Below are 14,120 nucleotides of genomic sequence, written 5' to 3' on the forward strand. Positions count from 1 at the left end.
ACTATTTGCATTTGCCTCTTAATCTCTTCTTTTTGAGTTATTTTGATCAAAGATCTTTTTCAAGAGGTTGCTACAATAGCTAATGCTTTGATAGGTGTTTGATATATGTTAGAACGGAACACAAGTGGATTTGTTATTTTGATTGAAATAATGCTGCTAATAAAGAATTGTGTGAAGTTTTGTATGAAGGAAGTTTTCAAGTGTAGGGAGAGAAGAATGATGTGCTGAGGAAAATCCTAAACAATGCATTAATCTTGAGGGAGCTCTCATATTTGTGTTTGAATGCCACTTTTATGATCCTATCATTTCATTGCTTGATATTTATCAAGTACTTGATTTTGGAAGACAAATCTTTTCTTTTCGGTACTTGTGCCATCATGAAAAGTGTGAGGGTTTGGATTATTTGTTGGAACCTTGCTCTCTTGGGAGTTGGTTATCTCATTGCTTGTTTTGGGTTTAATTAGCTTCTTGTAATGAGATAAGTCTTTGAAATCAATCTTGTGTTGATTTGATTCTTCAATATAATTTGGACAACTATTGTTCTTGATTTAATTGGTGTTTCGTCCAAATTGTATTTCCGGTTGGTTCTTGAGAGTCTCATGCATGAATATTTACTAAATGTATATTCTATGGCATGCTTTTCTTTCTTGTTCCAATATATAGGGTAAACTCCAACAAATCCTAAATGGGCTAAGATGTGCATGAAATTCAATTTCATATCAATATGCACATATTTATGTGGAGTTTGTCCTATATGTTGTAGTGTCTAACTACTTTGGACCCAATTAGTTTGGGGACCATTTTGTACTTAAATTTGTTTTAGGTACATGAAGATGCATTGGATGCTTGCCAAATTCATAAGGAAGAAGTGGTTACAAAATGATTATTTGAGGCAAGCTAAGATGATGAACGAACTCATATCTACTACATCCATACCAATGCTATCTTGGTAACAAGTATCTTCTCATGCATATTTTTGTTGTATCCAACCTCATGGTTACATCTTGGCATGAATCACTCTATTTGCAAATGTCTTAATGAAACCTTCTTAACGCAAATTGAGTTCTTTCTTTTGGTACCTTTTAATTGTGATATGTGTTGCTTTTCTCAAAGCATACCAACTATCTTCTTTCTCTTGTTGATATTTGCGATGTCTTTGATGCGTTTGTGGTTGACGTTCTTTAATATACAATAAGATTTAATTGAACATTTGGGCACGCTATTAAGCAAAGATCTTATTGGTATATTGCATGACTTTGCTTTGGATATCATGTTTTAATTATTTTGTATCTATTTTGTGTGTACATGTTTCTTTGTGGATAAATATCTTCGTGATATTGTCTACTTAGAGGAACTTATATACATGAGAGATGATACATCTCCATTTGATATCTTTTTTTATTGATATGTGTTGATTGGTCATGCTAAGCAAAATCATTCTTCGAAGACTATGATGATGCTAGTTGCTCATCCTTGTATTAGTCTTATAATATGCTTTGTCATGCCTCTCACATATCCTTTTGGTTGAGCCTTTTATTAATGTGTCTCTTAATTGTTGCTCAATCAATTGACTCCAAGTCTCAAAGTTAAATTCTTATATATGGTCTCTTGCAATTGTTTGTGTTTTAAGTGGTAATGAGGGAGTGAGGATTCCATGTTATGCATATTGTATTCAAATACAACAATCTAATTTATGCATGTACCCTGGGGAGCTTCCTAATTTTATTTAAAGCACTATTTTGCGGTGATCATAAGACTTTATTTCACTTGTTATCTTTTGCTTTGAATGATATTATGGGAGTGATGATACCATGTTTGTGCACCTATATTCCAATATAAATTGTCTATCTTTGTGCATAAACCTTGGGGAGCTTCCTTATATGATTTAGAGTACTCTTCTTGATCTTATCATAATATTTATCTTTCATTTGGTGCCATTTTTGGGTTCATTTGATTGCTTGCTTCATGTGTTGAAGCTTCTTGACTTTGTTATATTTTTGCAATCTTTGATCCTAAATATAGTTTGAATCCCTTTGAGTATTAATCATTGGATACGTGCATTTGATTCCACTGACAATATGATAAATGCACAACTTATGGAGGAAGTCTCACTATATTGACCTTTCTCGATTTTTCGCCAATTTCGGCAATGGATGCCAATGGGAGAGAAGTTTCGAGGGTTTAAGGGAATTGGGTTTTATGCTTCTTACTTTTTGCCAAGGAATTTTCCCTTCATGCTTTGCATCTTGTTTCCTTGCTTGGTTGAATATTTAGAGGAAACTCCAGTAGGGTTTGATTGCCAATATATTCAATGGAATTCAAAGTTCATTCACACATGCATATATTATGGGGGAGTTTGCTCTATGCATTCAACTTATTTGTTACTTAAATTCTTCATATAAACCCTCTCAAAAAGATTGTCATCAATTACCAAAATGGGGGAGATTGAAAGTGCATAGAGCCCCCATGTGTGGTTTTGGTAATTAATGACAATCCCTATGGACTAATGGTTGCATTGAGTTATATGTGCAGGAGTTGTCTGTAGGCAATGCTTGAACGATTAGTTGGCGTCAAGGTTGCAATATGAAGAAATGAGGTGTAAGTTCAAGATGAGTCAACTCGAAGAGCTCACATGCTTGAAGCTTGCCATTCATATGTGCTCATGGATATGTGAAGATGCACCGAAGAAGAAGCTCTCCTATAGTGGATTATGGGGGAGCAATCCGCAAGACATCAAGCAAGCACAATCAAGAACGGTGTTTCATCTTGTTGCGGTCAAGATCATCATCATCGAGCTAAAGTGGAAGGCGATATGTTAAGGTTTACTCTTGATATGGTTTCTTTCTTACCGGTCTCGTGGTTTAGTTGGGAGACCGTTGATAGTATAGTGGTCGTACTATCAAGGGGCTCTCGAGTGAGTAACTCGATCGTATCATTCGGAGTGTGGTCAAACCTTTGCATCCTTGCATTATGTTTCTTGGTTGTATTTGGATCTTATCCATGTGGTGTTTTAGAGCTTGTGGTTATTTCCATGACAAGCTCTAGTTCATCAAAAATGGATTTCGGGTTTATCACTTGTTGCGTTTTCGATATCGGTGATTTCCCCGGTTTCTCGTATTGAGAGGTTTCACTCTAAAAATAATATAAAATCATCCCCAACTAGTTTCAATATTTTCTCTCTTTGTTGGGGTAGCTCTTGTCGTCCTCTTTCCAACAAAATTAGTTTCATGTCGATCGGAGTTTTCAAACTCTAGTTATTGATTTTCTCAATTTGCCTAAAAAGAGGAGTTTGGGCTGACCGGTAGTACCGCCCGAGCACGACCGGTAGTACCGCCCGTGCACGGCCGGTAGTACCGCCCGAGGTACCGCCCAGGGTACCGGAAATATGGCCAAACTTACAGTACCCTCGCGACCGCGGGCGGTACCACGGGCGGTACCGCGGCCGGTAGTACCGACCGGTCGCGATTTTGGCCCCAACGGGCAGAAATCTGAGACCCCTTTTAAGTCCTTCTTCCTCCTCTCTCTCCCCACGTTTTTTGGGACTTCTTCTTCCTCCTATCTCTCAAGCTTTTCCCCACCATTGTTGTTGACTTCTTTGAGCTTGAGATCTTTCTCTCCATCCAATGATTCTTGCATCTATTTGGGAGAAAGATTGAGGAGATCTAGATCCACACTTTGACCAAACCAAATCATCTCTTTGTGAGTAAAACTTTGGGATCTAGATCTTGGAGAATTTTGTGTTGTCATATTTGTTCTTCCTCTCTTATTCCCCCAATAGCTTTAGTAGCTTTGTTGGAATTTGAGAGTGAAGGATTGGATCATCTTTGTGGTGTTCTTGCCATTGCATTTGGTGCATCGGTTTGACTTCTCCGCGGTGATACGTGGAGGTGAAAGTTTGTGAGATATTCTCTTCGGGAGCTTATTCCCGGAGCTTGTTCCTCTCGGGTCTTTGGACCCTAGACGGCTTAGTGGTCTTTGTGGTCTTTGTGGTGTTCTTGGGGACTCCAATTAAGTTGTGGAGATTCTTCAAGGGCAAGACCTTTGTGGCGATTTATTGTGAGCCTCCAATTAAGTTGTGGAGATAGCCCCAAGCTTTGTGCGGGTTCGGTGACCACCCTAAGGTTCCATAGTGGATCGAGGACATCCCTTTTGGTGGAAATTCTCGAGGAGAATACGGTGGCCTTCGAGCATTTGAAGTGACTTGTGCTCCACACCGCTCCAACGGAGAGTAGCCTCGCAAGAGTGTGAACTTCGGGATACATCGTTGTCTCCGCATCACTTCGGTTATTCCTATACCCGAGCTCTTTACTTATGCACCTTACTTTGTGATAGCCTTCGTGCTTGACGTTATATATCTTGCTATCACATAGTTGCTTAAATTACTTAGAATAAGTTGTTGGTGCATATAGGTGAACCCTAGTTATATAGGTTTTGTGCTTGACAAATTAAACGCTAGTTTTATTCCGCATTTGTTAAGCCATATTCGTAAAAGTTTTAAACCGCCTATTCACCCTCCCCCCCTCTAGGCGGCATCCGTGTCCTTTCAGTATGCGCGTGTATGTGAGCGTCTACGTTTGTACTGTGTTTCTCAAAAAAAAAGACATGGACGCCAGTTTTCCACGTGTTTTTTAGTTAGCACTCAACAAAAACATGTTTCCAAACTAAAAATAGTTGTTGATTGCACTACCACCATGGAAGGTTACAACCATGGAAGAAAATGGCCTATGACCATGTTCTCCACCACCGCGCTCTCAAGGGGCCGTTGCCATGTCGAGTCCTCCAACGATGTCAGGGCGGGATTCAGTTGTTGCCCAGGCAACGCAGTGCTGCAACGCAGAGCGGGATGGAGATGGGGCTAACCTGGAGCTCCTTCCCACAAGGAAAGAGGGGGGCGCCACAGTCATGGCCTATCCCGCTCCATGTGTCTTCGCGAGTGTGGCAGGATCAGGTGCGCTAGCTGTTCTGTGTGTACCCAACGCCGACGATGGTGCTTTCCCGACATCGACCACTAGGGATCTCCCCTTCCGGGCGTGGTGGCGTGCGACACCCTTCCTCAGTGTGTTGCGTTATTGTTCGAGTGGTGGGGAAAAGAGAGAGTGTGTGTGAGAAAGAAAGGATAGGTTAGGTGGGGACAGGGAAAACCGTTTGATGTAGGACGATCTAATCGTTACGGGGGCGAGATACCATGGATTTATATTCTTTCCTATCAAAGCATTCATGTCTATCAAAGCACAAAAGCTTTTCCGAGTGTATTAAAAACTCTTGGGAAACTCTTTCAGCATATTTTGAAAACTACAAAACAAAGAAATTGCGCTTTAGGGATCCTCGTAGGGAATCACGTGAAACTGACATCATACCTCCATTCAAATAACACATTATGCACCTAAAATTGATTTCTTTTAAATCAAATCAGAAACAACGCAAAGATGACATGTTGTTTAAATCTAGTACGCTTCCACACCATAAATCAATTTTTATTTTTGGAGTGCCGAAACAGATTTTTAAGAAGCTACGAGAAGTGCAATATGTAGTTGTTCTAAACCTATGCACAAAAGTAGAAGACCGCCTCTATACAAATGTTCAAAGACCTGCTGATGAAGATATATTTCTAAGAATTTGTGATATTTTGGGTAGTCTCCTGCATATTTTGGAGGAAGCGGGCCAGATTTGAACTAACCATTAACTTCCGCTTGTTCTGCAAAAATCTTTTTTAGGTCCACAACAGATTATTTTATCAGAGGTACTATGCCAGTTTTACGTGATTCCCTCCGGTGTGCCCCGTAGCGCCCGTTCTTGTGAAATGTTATTTCCTGGAAGTCCCAAATTGAGCACAACTCACTCAAAAATAATCATAGGAACTGCAAACTTTCGTGATACGTCATTTTATGTGACTTAGTGTGACATTTACCAACTTAGAATACGACAGTTGTGCTGAAAAACCCTTGACAAAATGAGCTCCCATCTACGAAGTTCTATTGGTTTTAGGGTAATTAAACGAGTTAGGCCATAACATTAAACGTTGCATAGTTTGCCGGAACGAGCCCATATTACGCGTGTGAGTCTTGGAACAGAAAGAAATGTTGCATTTATAAGTTTTTCTTTCCTAGCCATGAAAACCCCATTTTTTATTTTTCAAGTGTTGGAATGGGTTTCTTTTTATGAAGCGCCTTCTATATTATGGTTCAAATATCTACTGATGGTGCGAGGTTTTAGGGAATCCATGCTCATTTCTATGGCAACATGCCAATTTCACTAGAAGCGGGCTGAACTAAGCGTCTACTTTCGCTTGCTCGGGTTTTTTTTTTTTTTGAGGTAGAATGTCTGTGTAGGCAGAAAAGATTTCCCGCGCGCAGCAAAAGCCACCAAAAAAATTATCAATCTTTGTCTAATGTCTGTTAGGGGGCAGTCAACAACAACCCAATTCCGCCAGCGTAAGCTGTTTGTCGAGTGTTCTTCGGTTAGTTTCGAACGTAAAACACTTCGCCAGTAGAGAAATACACGGCAATGATGCCTATTCCAGAAGTGTAAATGGTTCAAAATAAAGCAGAAACACCAAATGACGAGTAATTTTATTTTTTATTACTATTTTATTTCACATTGCATATGAAAGAAATAGATTTGTGCGTAGCTGGAATAATTGTTAATTTTTCGTGAGGTTGTCTGCGAGGCGGACACCATCTCGAAGAGCGGGCGCTCGGCCGGGTAGAGCACGCCGGCGTCGGCGCCAACAATGACCGCGCCAGCGCCATCACCTAACGACGCCTGGCCGATGAGGGTGTGGGGGTAGTCCTCCTCTGGCCCGCGGAAGGCGACGATGGTGAGCTCGACGCAGGCCACCAGGACCCGCGCGCCGCGGTTGTTCTCGGCTATGTCCTTGGCGAGGCGCAGCGAAGCGGAACCGGCGGCGCAACCATTGAGCTGGAGCATCGTGCGAATGACGGACGGGCGGAGGCCGAGCAGGGCGGCCAGGCGGAGGTCGGCGCCCGGGGAGCCCGCGCACGAGCTGGTGCTTAGGATGAGGTGGGTGATGTCGGTGGCTGGACGGCCCCACTTGGCTATGGCCTTGGCCGCTGCTGATGCGGCTAGCTCTGGCGCCGCGGCAGCCGCGATCTCCATACGGTCGTCGAGGGACGGCTGCCGGCGGTCGAGGAAATGAGGGTGTGCGTCGAGCAGCTCCTCCGTGTGGTGAAAGAAACGCTTCTCCGTGTCTGTCCTCTGACCTGAATGATGAATTAGGGTAGACCAACACATATAGTAAGAGAGTGATGGAGATCTCAATAATAATTTTTTTTTTGCAAGAAACTCTCTGCTTACACATTGTCTTGAGTTTCTGTTTGAGATCCATGAGGTGCTCGCTCTTGGTGACTCGAAAATAGTAGTCCGGGTACTCCTCTTGGGACACGCACTTGGACGGGTTCGCCGTGCCGATGGCCAGCACGGTCGCTGGACCGTCCGCGCGCTGCAAACGCCGGATTTCGGCCATGGTGCTTGTCAGGGTACTGTTTGCCTTTGCCATTGCCATGATTTGGGAGCTAGCTGATTGACCCACTATCTAACCTCTGTACATGCAGACCGAGGAAAAATTGATGGTATTATTAGAGTTGGTTTCCAAGTATGAAAACAGTACTTCCTCCATCTAGAAATATGAGGCGCCCTTTAATTTCGTTGGTCAACGATTTATAACTTTAACTATGATTTGTACTTCTAATTTGTTCAACAATTTTTGTAAATATAAATGAAATGTAAGAGAATTGCAAGACATATATAAAGATACCATATATACATTCTCAATCCATATATTTTTAGTGTATATTAGTGATCAAAGTCATGCGTCGAAAAACCATGCAAAAAAATCCGGGTCTTATAGACCGACATTAGTACAACTCATCATTTTCTCGCACCGCTAGTGGGTGACACACACACAAACGCTTGCACGTGCATGCTTTCACAATGGCTAATCTTTTGGTTACTTTACCTTAATTTTTGACCAGCTAGTTTTTTTCAATCGGCTGAGCCTTAATTCCATTGAGATTAGAGAAGACGTGGGAAAATAAAATAAAGAGCCAATTTTACAAAACCACGACTTATGTTGCAAGGGTTTCACACAAAAACAACAAACATAAATTTTATCAGAAAGCGACAACTCCTAAGGTAAGATGTTCCAGATGACCCAATTCTCGTGATTTTCTAAGTTTGATGTCATTTCTAACAACTTGGACCCACAGGTTTGAACCTTTGGGTGGATTTTTGTCAAAAGTTACAAAAAGATGCAAACCCCTTTGTTCCCACTAACTCTACCACATGGCACCTGATTTGTGGATCTGGGTCTTACTAAATTGTGAGATTTTGGTTATTTGAAACAATTTGCCCCAGAAGTTGTGGTTTCGTGATAAAATTTTAGTAGGTTATGGTTTTGTAAAACTCTAGCCTCAAAAGTTGTGTTTTTTGTGAAATTTTCTCTAAAATAAAAACACCATCATGCATGGTGAAAGACTTTTGGCTAGAAATAATATGTCCTCACGTTTTTCAAGAAAGTAGTAATCAAAAAACAGACTTGTGGGTTCTTGGCGTATACTATATACAGTGTGAATTAGAAGGGTGAAATAATGCATAGTTATCTATCATAGATACAATATAAAGATACTATCTAGGCAAGAAAGAATTGGGGGAAAGACTAGACGATAAGGGAGTACAAAGGAAAAAATACCAAATCCAGTAAGATGGAGCGCCCAGTGCAATCCTAGAGAGATGGATCGATGAGCTGGCTAGCTGATCTAAGGTTTGTTTGCTTTGCGAGATGCAAGGGATTGGTATGTATTTATAAGGCCAGATGAGATGCCAACGGTAACATGTGTTGAATGCACCAGCCATATTAGATGCTGCTAATAGGGGCATGTATAATGGGTGAGTCTTCTCTTACATTTGTCACGTAGGATTTTTGCTTAGTTGGCGGAAAGAGAATGAAGGAAGAGGAGGTGTCTTCCCTGAGCTAAGGGATAATTTTTATGAAATAAGAGAAGGCTATTTTTCCTATCGTACACTTATCTTCTCTTAGACACATAATTTCCTACTAAAAATAATTAATTATTATTTATTCTAAAGGATGACAATAAGAAATAGTGTAATTTACCCAATATATTTATCATCCTCTTTAGATGATATGGACTACTAAGAAAAGACGTGACTTTCCTACTATATTGTACATGCCTAATCCTGCCGAGGTGCGCACATGATTAACGTTGAACGTGTATACTCGTTTAATTAATGAAATGACATGCCTAATAATTTTGTAGGACTAACACACACATGGCATGGCCTGGGTGAAACATTAATTGTAACTACTCCCATGTGGAACTATAGTTAGCAGACGTGTGTGCAACGCTAAATTTATCACGCTGTACTACGATCTGTACACTAGACATCAACAGTATCAGATATGCAATTTCCCTGGAGCGTAGCTCACGCCAATTTTTCCACGAGCGCGCACGACCCACCGGGAATAAACAACCAGATTTATTGCAACACCTGCACACATGCACCCAGACACCTTTCCTGAGACAAAATTATTAGGGCATGTATGACGAGGCATGTACAATGAGGTGAAAATTATTATTTCTTAAAGTTGAGACTAAATATATTTTTCTTTTTTGAGCGAGAAAATAGAGAAAGCGAATGTTTTTGCGTATTCACCTCATGAACTGTCTTTTTTTTTAACAGAGAAAGGTCCCCACTTCCCAAGGATCTAGTAGAATTCAAGCAGTGGGCTTACAAATTACATAGAGGTCCAAAGCAACATGAAAATAACTAACAGGACCTGTAACATTACGAAAAGAATCCCAAAATAGATAGAAGAAAATCAATCGAGTCCTTCTCCACCACACAACAGAGCTCCGCTCGATCTTGGCCAGCATCTCCGTCGCAGGGAACGCACCACTTGAGATGATGTCGCCGGGAGTCGTTGGGACAAAGCGGAAGAAGGGCGGTATATTGCCTTAAGGTTGAAGAGCAGCCTGTGCATGGCTAAGGAGGGCTGCTCAACGGCCAAGATAAGCACGGGCAAGACGGAAGATGCCTTCGCATGTCCCGAGCTGGTGGACTTCTGGAAACGTCCACAACTTGATTGCCATATCGAACATATCTGAAGCCCTTACCAAAGCAAGCCTCACCGATGGCACGATCACCTTTATAGCTGCAAATCGGATATTCGCTGGCAAGATCCGCTAGATCTGATCGCAATCGAGCTTTGCTGGGGAAGGGGGAGGGGATGCAGTGCAGTGGCGGAGCCAGAACATCAACCATGTGTATTCATGTTAAATCATGTTAAAGTTGTGCAGTTAAATACATGTATTTGTATAAATTTTTAATTATTTTTTACACATTTTAAGCTTGTATCGCCAAAAAACTGCGTAATCAAATGACTACACAGCCATAGTGTGGCTCCGCCACTGATGCAGTGGTAGCATCGCCAGCCACATCCGGCTCCAACCTCTCGAGCGCCATAGAGAACAGCAACACCACCACCAGCCACCGGCCGCCGCTTGCGAGCTCCGATGACTAGATCTCCAACGGCATCACGTCCTTCTTCACATGGAAAAAACTAGACCTAAGCCTACAACTACTGCTACTATATATATAGAGAAGCCAGCCTCCTCTCTCTCGTCATTCCCGGCTGGCGAGGCCACCGGAGAGGAGGGAGAGGAGGTGGGGGCTGGGAGATACTAGGACGGGTTAAAGAGAGAGAAGACGAAAATAAATGAGAGCCCCTCCAGCTCCTTTAGATTCACCTCATGTACGTCGAAACTCTCCTTCGAAATTGTTATTGTGTATAACCTCTCTCTGATGTGAATCTCACGCTTCGTCTGCACGTCAGATTTCCAACAATTAAAATACACCCTGTTTGCTTTCAACATTGAACAATCTGTTGGATTATTAGGCAATTTCCGTGTGAGTTTAATTACCGAAAGCAACATTACAGATGCACAAGCATACTTAAGCATACACATCAGACTAAGCACATGCATCAGATCTGAACATGGAACAAGTAGCAGTGCAAGGTAGGAGAGGGAAATCACGTACATCGCGACCGGGAAGGTCGCACCAGCAGTAGCACCACCACCACCATGGGAGTTGTTGAGGTCGCCCATGGTGTAGTCGAAGTCGTCGATGAAGTAGACGAACCGGCGAAGAAGAGCACGAATAGCAGCGAGCAGTCGCGCCAAGACGCTCCCCAAAAACCTTATCGCCCGTCTCCTCATGCGGGATCTCAACGGACGGGGTTTCGGAGGCCTGCTCTCCCGGACGGCTGTGTACGCAGTCGCTGGGATGGGGAAGACTAGAGAGTAGCACAGCAAAAGGAACTACGCGAGAGAGATCTAAGAGCACTGTTCTCCAGATCTGATCGGTCTCCTTGTATAGCCTGGGAGGAAGCCGACCCGACCGCGTTGACACGCGTAGGAAGCCAGGGAGACACGGCGAGCATGCACATGCAGGTCGACACATACCCAACTCAGTTGGTGCACCAAGCAAAAATTTAGGCTTCCTTGAGTGTGTCTCGAACTCGAACTCGAGTCACGAAACGCGACGTGCGTGCGTGACGAGGCGAGGCGCGGCGGGGCGGGCGGAGGAGGAGGAGTGCGCGAGGGCTCCTTCTATTCTCACTCACTTGGAATGACTAGAACAGCGGCCCTTATATACCACTCCAACTAACTCCCAACTAACAATGTGGGACTAAACTTTGTCCCCCAAGGCTGTCCCAAGCTGCCAACGTGATGGGCCTTGAGATTTCAGGAATTGTAGACTATATGGGCTGCCTAACTGGGCTGCAGCCCATCTACATTCAACAATCCCCCACCAGATCTCATATGCACATCAGATGACACATTAGTTCCATTCACTGTTTAATATACCTGCACTTCGGTGGAGACTGTTAAGTTAAACTTCCACTTAGGCAAGGTGCTACGCTTGACTACAACTGAACAATGGACTATGCCTTGAATTGTCAGTCTTTGTGCAGCAAGTTTCGCTCAATGCCGGCACGGTACTAGGCTACCATAGCCTTCCCCTCGGGTGGAGCTTATAAGTCATACTCCTCGGCCTTTCATGAGCTTACTAGAGATTCACCCAAATCTCCCACACTATGACCAGTAGTGTCACTCATATAGGTGTGTTCTTCAAAAGATCGCCCTGTAGGACGGCGTCTTTGCTCATCAAGAGCTGCTCAGAACACATTAAGACATTGTCAACCTGCCTTACAGTAGCTATGAGAAAATTGCATCTGCAACGGAGTGGGAGTATTAAATTTTCTCTCAACTTGGTTGCTCCGGTTTGTTTTCCCAGGTCCTACTTCACGGAATTTCCGATTACATAGGTTGGGTTACCCCTTCGGCAACTCAAGTGGGTCTCAAACCCATCTCCCTCGATGCAAGGTCATTCATATTTCTTGATAGTCCTTTTGTGAAAGGATCTGCCAGATTTTTAGCACTTTGGACATAATCCAATGCTATCACTCTGGAGTTTCTCAGTTTTCTGACATACTTCAATCTCCTCTTGATATGTTTGGAATTTTTCATATTATCCTTAGAACTTTTCACTTTGACAATCACAGTTTGATTATCACAGTTCATGAGGATGGCCGGTATTGGTTTTTCAACCATAGGCAAGTCCATCAAGAGCTCACGAAGCCATTGCGCTTCGACAGTAGTTGTATCTAATGCTGTGAGTTTTGCTTCCATAGTTGACCTCGTTAAGATGGTCTGCTTGCAAGACTTCCAGGAAACAGCGCCACCACCAAGAGTGAAAACATATCCACTTGTGGCCTTCATTTTAGCATCAGAAATCCAATTGGAATCACTATAACCTTCAAGTCCTCTTGGATACCCGGTATAATGAATTACATAACTCATGGTTCCCTTTGATAGCGCATCACTCTCTCAAGAGCATACCAATGATCATCTCCCGGGTTGGCCACAAACCGGCTAAGTTTGCACACAGCAAACGAGATATCAGGCCTCGTAGCGCAAGCTAAATACACGAGTGAACCAATGATTTGAGAGTATCTCAATTGATCTTTAGTTGCCTTTTCATTCTTTCGAAGCAAGACACTAGGATCATAAGGTGTGAGAGAAGATTTGCAATCATCATAGCCAAATCTGTTCAACACCTTCTCAACATAATGAGATTGCACAAGTGTAATCCCATTATTCTCATCTCTCAATAACTTGATGTTTAATATAACATTAGCTTCTCCAAGATCTTTCATCTCGAAACACTGAGATAAGAAGGTTTTGACCTCCTCAATCACTTTGAGACTTGTCCCAAAAATTAGTATGTCATCCACATACAAGCATAGGACAGCTCCCTCGCCCCCACCATGGCGGTAGTACACACATTTGTCAGCTTCATTGACAACAAAGCCCACAGATGTCAAAGTTCTTTCAAAATTCGCATGCCATTGTTTGGGTGCTTGTTTGAGACCATACAAAGATTTCTTTAATTTACACACCTTTCTTTCTTGACCTTGCAGTACGAAACCATCAGGCTGTTCCATGTAAATTTCCTCGTCCAACTCTCCATTTAGGAAAGCCGTCTTAACGTCCATTTGATGAACGAGAAGACCGTGTGAGGCAGCCAATGATAGTAGTACTCGAATGGTGTTCAATCTCGCCACAGGTGAGTAGGTATCAAAGAAATCTTCGCCTTTCTTTTGGGTATAGCCTTTGGCTACAAGCCGAGCTTTGTACTTCTCAATAGTACCATCAGCTCTAAGCTTCTTCTTAAATACCCATTTACATCCTACAAGTTTGCACCCATAAGGACGCTCAGTTAACTCCCATGTTTCATTAGCCAAGATGGAATCCATCTCGCTTTGAACCGCTTCCTTCCAGTAGTCTACATCAGGAGATGCGAGAGCTTCTGAAATGGTAGTGGGAGTATCATCCACAAGATACACAATGAAATCATTACCAAAAGACTTTGCAGTCCTTTGTCTGTTACTCCTTGTGGGAGTTTCATTGTCATCTTCATCAGAATCTGAACTCGCATCATCAGATTCCTCACCAGACTCCATAGGAGTTTCATGTATTGGATTAGATTCCCAACTAGACACGCCATGCATATCTCTC

General features: G+C 42.6%; 1 protein-coding gene across 1 annotated transcript; it reads right to left on the bottom strand.

Moving 5' to 3' along the window:
- Positions 1–6,577: 6,577 nt before the first annotated feature.
- LOC127315453 (bisdemethoxycurcumin synthase-like) lies at positions 6,578–7,889 on the bottom strand. The gene is made up of 2 exons (XM_051345939.2): positions 7,315–7,889; positions 6,578–7,220 (listed from the first exon to the last, which is right to left on the bottom strand). Exons 1-2 carry the CDS (start codon positions 7,520–7,522, stop codon positions 6,583–6,585), a joined length of 846 nt encoding a protein of 281 aa, XP_051201899.1. The 5' UTR covers positions 7,523–7,889; the 3' UTR covers positions 6,578–6,582.
- Positions 7,890–14,120: the final 6,231 nt, after the last annotated feature.

Source organism: Lolium perenne, chromosome 7 (assembly GCF_019359855.2).
Source record: "Lolium perenne isolate Kyuss_39 chromosome 7, Kyuss_2.0, whole genome shotgun sequence".
Taxonomy (NCBI): Eukaryota; Viridiplantae; Streptophyta; class Magnoliopsida; order Poales; family Poaceae; genus Lolium; species Lolium perenne.